This window comes from Hemitrygon akajei, chromosome 30 (assembly GCF_048418815.1).
Source record: "Hemitrygon akajei chromosome 30, sHemAka1.3, whole genome shotgun sequence".
NCBI classification, from domain to species: domain Eukaryota; kingdom Metazoa; phylum Chordata; class Chondrichthyes; order Myliobatiformes; family Dasyatidae; genus Hemitrygon; species Hemitrygon akajei.
In genome coordinates this window covers 27,329,682-27,337,067 of record NC_133153.1, presented here as the reverse complement: position 1 = coordinate 27,337,067, position 7,386 = coordinate 27,329,682, and the positions used below count along the sequence as shown (strand labels likewise).

At 41.1% G+C, this 7,386-nt stretch overlaps 1 protein-coding gene across 5 annotated transcripts in view; it reads right to left on the bottom strand.

Moving 5' to 3' along the window:
- Positions 1–2,534: 2,534 nt before the first annotated feature.
- Positions 2,535–7,386, bottom strand: part of LOC140718900 (dipeptidyl peptidase 8-like) — a 72,751-nt gene continuing 67,899 nt past the window's right edge. For all 5 annotated transcript variants that reach the window (XM_073033181.1, XM_073033180.1, XM_073033179.1 and 2 more), the window contains one exon: positions 2,535–7,116. In XM_073033181.1, coding sequence (XP_072889282.1) covers positions 7,000–7,116 — 117 coding nt within the window. In that variant the 3' untranslated portion in view covers positions 2,535–6,999. The remainder of the gene's footprint in view (positions 7,117–7,386) is intronic.

Here is a 7,386-nt window from a genome sequence, read left to right as displayed (position 1 = left end):
ATAATGGTCACTGAGTGGAAGTTTACAATTAATGTTGAAAGGATTAGATAGGGTGAATGGCGAGAGCATGTTTCCTATGGTGAGGGTATCCAGAACTAGAGGGCACAACCTCAAAATTGAGGGGAGACCCTTTAGATGCATATCATATTTTTACTGAGTTAAGTATTGTATGTAATTAGTTTTGCTACAATAAGCGTATGGGACATTGGAAAAAATGTTGAATTTCCCCATGGGGATGAATAAAGTATCTATCTATCTAGAAGAGGCAGGAAGGTATGTTGTTTAGCCAGAGTAGTAAATCTGTGGAATGCTCTACCACATACTGCAGTGGAGGGCAAGTCCATGGGTATATTTATGGCTGGCGGTGAGAGGGGCCCTCCCAGTCCAATCCCTCCTTTACGCCTGGAAAGTTGCCTCCACACCTCTCGGCCCACGGGAGGCCTGCAGTGAGGAGTAGTCGGTGACCCACCTCTTTGCACACTGTGGGTTTGTGGAGGAGGACGGAAGGGACAGTGTTGAGGTTCATCCCCAGCAGCTGCGTAACAGAGGACTCTCTGATCGACAAGCTGTTCCCGGGGACGCACACAGAGACCAACATCCGGTGCTGCTGGCAGAGTCTTTCAACTCGGTGAAAGACGCTCTTTGGTCGGCCCGAAACTTGACAGTCTTCCAGCACATGGAGATGTCCGTGGGGGAATGCTGCCGACTGGCACATTCTCGGCTGCAGGAGTACGTGCTGAGGGACGCACTCAAACTTGGTGCAGCCACCGCAAGGACCCGGTGGGGAAGGACCACAGTCCAGGGTTCTTCTCCCGTGGGAGTTGAGGGGTAGGGGGGCAGGGTGTATACCCCTGAATAAGTGTATGTAAATATGAAGTAACACAGTGCCACCTGGGTGGCAAAAGTATGGGAATGTAAAGACCGTAATGGAAACATTTGTAAAGGACTGGGAGTCATTGAATGGTTTATTGTACATAATTTTATTTTCGAATAAAGTATGTTTTGTTTAAAAAAAATATTTAAGGCGGAAGTTGATAGTTTCCTGATCGGTCAGGGCATCCAATGATATGGCGAGAAGGCAGGTGTATGGGGTTGAGTGGGATCCGGGATCAGCCATGATGGAATGGCGGAGCAGACTCGATGGGCTGAATGGCCTAACTCTGCTCCTATGTCTTAAGGTGAGAAGGGAAGATTTAAAGGAAGGCTGAGGGGCAACATTTTCCACTGGGACGGTGGTGAGTATCTGGAATGAGACAGGGGAAGGTAAAATGGGAACAATTAAGCAGCACTTTGAAAGATAAACAGAGAGGTGGGATGTAGACCCAATGTAGGAAATTGGGATTAGCTGTGTGGACCTGTTGTGCCGAAAGGCCTGTACCCACACTGTATTACTCTCTGACTCCATGAATTAAAAACTACAGATCAAATTTTACAGTATGTCTATGCCCATTTCAGTGGAAGTGCTTTACTATTGGATTACGTTGAGAAGGATGAGCAATTTTACCCCAAGGTTATTTGATCGTTAATTCTGCTTTATGTGGTTTGATTTACAATTTGTCCTCTCTTCCTGTTGGCAAAACAGCTTGTTAACGAGAAGGCAATTATCCATTTCCTACAGGGGGCAGGGCTCTTCATTTCAGGTATTTTAATCCTCCCATAATGATTAGAATAATGATGATGGATTAGGCCCAGTGCCTACATTTCTCACCAATAACCTAAATGTAGTATGTTGTTATATTTCATGCTGTTGATCTCTCTGCAATACACCTGTAATGCCATCTTCTATTATCATATATAAATCCTGAAATTCAGTCCTCTACCTTGGGCAGCTCAGCTTAAGATCTCTCAATCATCACAGTACCAAGGCCAACTCTGCCAATGAAAAACATTTTAGCCAAATAATCTTAATAGAATGTTCATCTCCAAGTCAATGGGTTAGTTGTTCTGTCACCAAGGAAGTGATCAGATTTCTAAACACATCATGATTGCCAACACGTGTACAGAATGTTAATTTATAACGCTGCTTTATAAATTAAAACTCCACCGTGGACAGTGCCAAGCCCGGTTGCGAAAGGAGAAGGGTTGGGCATGGAGCTAGCAACCCCATCCCGTAGAAACCCAGTGCTACAGAAACACCAACAGAAGTTCCAAAGGCCTCATTGCTGGGAGAGGAAGGATCTTGGAAGATGGGGATAACTGTTTAGACTGGCCTTAGGACAGAGGATTCTTGCGAGGTGCTGTCAGCGGCCTATGCCCCAGCAGGGACGATGGGCTTAAGTAAATTGTAAAAATTAAACATAAACATATGATTAACATCAGCAGCAATTAAGATTCTGAATGTAGCTTCCCCCACCGGTGTTGATCCTCATATTTCTGTCCACAGTTCATTCAGAGTCGTTTCCAAGGCACCAACTAAAGATTGAAGATTTGATTACATTCTGTGCACAAGCTCTAACCAAGTTAGTAGAAGCACTTTAAACATTACAACCAAAGATTAATCCATTGGAATCAAAAGAGCACTTCTCCACTCAAGATAAAATTGAACAGAATTATTTTTTATTTGGGGAATTGTGAGAATGATCCAATAGTTTATGACTCTGTAAACCTTGCTATTTAAGAATTTTCATCATTCACAAAGCACCAGCTTGTATTTATATACCATAGCACTTAAAACATATAAAAGAAATTCAATGTTAAAATTTAATATTGATTCAGGCAAATCCAGTGTCTATGTATCACAATCACAATTTTCTTGATAGACAGTGATGAAATTTGTTGGACTCTCTCACATGCACCAGAATGGGAAAAGTTCTCTGGAATGTTACTTCTATATTCATCACCTTTGCACCCATCACTTCTGAACACACTTCATCTCATAAAAAAATAAACATCACATTCCTGCTAAGCGTGAACTCAAATCACCACTGCTAATGTAACATCACATTAACTTTTGCTGCTCATACCCTTACAAAGCTGTCCAATCAAAACAAAATATACGGTTTTTTCTTACGCTGAATATAAAGTACAGTACGATAAACCACGGTACAGGGCTGGCTATTTAGGCCTGCAATGCAAAGACACCTTTTTTACTGCATCTTTGTAGATGCTCAGTCACTGAGTACATTGAGGAATGAAAATGAATGGTCTTTAAGCATGAAGCAAATCAAAGATGGGGATCATGCTGGAATGTGTTTCTGAGCATAAGATTATCTGATTATTGTGAATAGTAGAAGAGAAAGCCACTTGGTTAACTCAGGCTCTGTTTCTTATATTCTTAATAAAAAGAGATAACCATTTATTTGGAAAGGCAAGTTTCCAGGCCATTTTTATTTATTCAAATTGTCTATCAGTATAATAAACAATGTAGCATGGTCCCTTAGGGAATATATGAATTTGGTTTATTTCTTGTACAATGAAGAGGAAATACCTTTATGATGGTTCTGCCCACTAACAGGAGAAACAGAACTTGCCCCAGGCAGAATACCACTGCATCCTTCAACAAAAAATGGCTCTGAATGGAAGTTCCTCTCCCACAACTCCAATACCATCTCAAAGATAAACAGCACCGTTCCCCAGACAAGCATTCAATAGCACATTCCTTTAGTTTCTATCATGACCATTCAGAACATTTTTATCCAGAAACTTAGCAAAATACAGTTTCTGTTTCACTGGGTCTGGTTTAGGGATTCCACTGAGTTCAGACGATGCATATCCATGTCAATCCTTGCTCCCAAAATATTTTCTCAATCAATAATGGGAAGGAATGAGAGTTGGAGGAAATGACAAAACTGGCAAACCCCCAAACACTGATACCTGTGAAGAGTGAAGTGTTAGCTTCTTTCTCAGGTTTCATCAACAGCAGTGAATTTATGCTGGTAGTTACTGCTAATGACCATTCACTGAATTTGATGATATAGTACTTAATATGAACACCAAAAAAGTGCTGGATAAACCAGCAGATCAGGCTGTGGAAGGGAAACAGAGTTGACGTTTCCGAAGCCTGTCAGAATTGGGAAGATGAGAAAAGAAGCTCATTAAATTGCAGGCAGCGTAGGGTAGGGGCAGATTCTCTGATAGAATAAAACTAGAGTAAGCTGTTATCTGGTCAATGACTGAATGCAGGTAATTAGAGAACAAGAATGCTAACCAAAGGATGTAGGAGCTGCAAAATGCAGAGCAGGAAGATGTGCCCGGCAGGTCAGTTCAGGCACCTCCTCCAACTACAGACTTGTGGGGGCTAGGGAACAAGGTGGGCCGATATCACAGACTAAGAAATGAAGTTACCTGAATTTGTATATTTGAATATCGAGTCCAGAGGGCTGCAGCATGCCCGGACGGATGATGAAATGCTGCTCCTTGAGCTTGCATTGGGCCTCATGGTAACTGTGCTGGAAGCCGTGGACTGGTAAAGTCAGAGTAGCAGGCAATGAGAAGCACAGAGTTGCCCCTGTAGAATCTCTGAAACAGGGAAGATTCACTATCAGTGCCTCTTCTTGTTGACAACAAACTCTGATTTGTAGATTCTATATTCACTTCTGCCTAGTTTTTCAAGGGGAACGGATTTATTTCTTTACAGATAAGGTATGCAAGGAAACTGCATTTCTGCTCTGCTTTGGTTATTCCTTGTCTGTTTGAGGTTTAATTACACTACAACAGTGATGCCCCACTTATCTGTGTAACAGTAATATGGAGTACACATTGACAGAGGTCTTTAAGGAAATACAAGGTAAACATTGAAGAAGAATACAAATGTTTTGGGTGTAGATGAATTAGGGCAGTGGGAGACTTGTCTGGAGCATAAACAGTCACAGGCCTACATTGGTAATGTAAACATAATTCTACGCAACTAAGCATAAGATTGTGCTTCTCTAATATTTTATTTGTCTGTACAAATTCGCTGTTGCTACCTGACCAGTGTGAACAGAATCTTCTGACACTGTCACCGTATCCACTCCTGACAACTTACTGGCAACACAGTGCACTTGGAGGGATTTATGAGAAAGCAGTGGTTCCAACAAGTGAATCAAAGCCCTAGTGAAAAAGCTATAGAAAACTAGTTTGGACATAACGTGAAACCATTAGCAACACAAAGAATGCAGCCAAGTGAAAGTGGCACGTGGTCTCTGAAACAAATGTACCATGAATACACAGCCACAACAACTGCAATTTGACTCCTAATATCTGCTCAGTCATGACTTTCGTGACATTCAGAACTGACGGCAATTGTGGACTTCTTTATTTATTGTTTATTTGAGACACAGTGCGGAGTAGGCCCTTCCGGCCCTCCGAGCTGCACCACCCAGCAACCCCCAAATTAACCCTATCCTAGCCACGGGACAACTTACGATGACCAAACAAGCTAACAATCGGTACATCTTTAGTCTGTGGAAGAAAACCGGAGCACCCGGAGGAAACCCACGCGGTCACAGGGAGAACGTACAAACTCCTCTCAGGAAGCGGAGGGAATAAGAGGCTGTATTGTGTAATGCAGTAATATATCTGCATGTTAACCTACTATACTGATTTCAATACAGCTGAGTGTGACAAGTAGGACATTTGCTTCTCCCTTTCAAAAGATTTGGCTCTTTCATGTTTTATACAGGGAGTATTTAAACTTACCTGACAGGCACAAACTGTCGAACAAGCTGAAACACTAAGAAACCATTTGAGAAGTTAATACAAGGACCTATAGGAAGGAAACCTCTCTCAACATCTAGAACAATTCCTCGTTACTGTCTAAAAAAATGGTGCAATATTCCTGTAATTAAACAGAAGTAACAGCTGTACTGGACTGATATATTCTAAGGTTACTGAAGTGAAATGTTAATAGCATCTACCTCCAGAGATACTGACAGACCTGATGCATATTCCAACACTTTGTATATGATACTAGACTGTCTCTGCAGTGAAATATTCAGTCCCTGAGAAACAGGATACTGGACAGTCTTTGTGGTGAAATATTCAGCCAGCCCCTGTATACAAGATACTTAACTGCCTTTGCGGTGAAATATTCAGATCTTATACTTGTATACGAGATATTGGACTGCACTTGCTGTGAAATATTCAGCCCCTGTACTTATATACCCTGCTCTTACTTCACAGAATGCAAAGCTCTGCAGATATCCAAAGATCTAAACAAACTTGGCAAAGATAGAACCTCTTCGTATCCAAAAAAGAATAAATAAACCATGATCAGATGTAGATACTTTAAGTAATAAAAAAAAGATACTATTTAAGACATTAATTAAAACATTACTTGTACATAAAGTGCTCAAAAAGGTTTTACAATCATCTGCATTTACTCTAAACTCCAAGGAAACAATTGGTGATTTTATGGTAATTTTACAAGTGAATAGCAATGTGGCAATGAATCCTGTAAGGAGGAAAGCAAAACTGAAGGCCTGGCAATCAGAAGAAAATTAGTCCATTTCACTAGTCTGACTAAAGATCAGAGAGTTACAAATTGATGTGTGGAATCAAGGAGGAAGGCCATAAGACAGAGGAGAGCAGCATAAAACATCAGAAATACTGCTATGTTATTCAAGTCTTATTGGCATACATAAATTCTTCAAAAGAAAGTATTCTTCATGCCCAGAACATGCTCTTCAGGGATCTTGTTCCATTTACATTCTCAGAACAAAGAGCAGAAGTTATCTTCAGGCACTATCAGTGAGATCGTGGATAGGCATTATAGCTTTGGGGATGCAAGGGAAATGGAGTCAAATATTGCCACTAAGGTAGTGTGGTGATCAGATGTAGGAGCCTCAGTTGAGATTCAGAAATGTTAGCAGCGACGAGACGGGTGCCAACGGATAATGGAATGGTGGCTGCTGTTCTGTTGCTGAAGCAGTGAGACTGCTGCATGTGAAAACAGATGACCATAATTAGCTGAGGGAGGAGAGATCTGTATTAACGAGGTAAAGAAACAATGTTTAAGTTCTGACATCTCCTGCATTCGGCTGTTGGCTGAAATGGATGCCAAGAGTAATACATCATCTTCTACTTCATGGCAGCAATCTGGGAGGCCAGGTTCTCCTGAAGGTAGTAGAGCAGATACAGCTCATAATGTTCACCGGATTCCGGGACCCGAATACTGTGCCTTTCTTGGGGGTACACCTTGAAGGATTGAACAACAGTAATTTCCAAATTATAAAAAATGCTCTAGCATCTTTCGCTGAAAGACACACAAAAAATTCCTGCAAGTAATCAATTCAGAAGTCTGGGTTTTCCTATGCATCGTCTGAATTCATGCCATTTCTCTGAAGTTACATCCAATATTTTTCTATTCAAAATACATCACTAACTTGCAGATAGGTTGTTTATTGCGGTGACTTGTATCATTATTGAAAATAAGAAGTTGTTCCATAAAATCTCAAACGTCTAAAA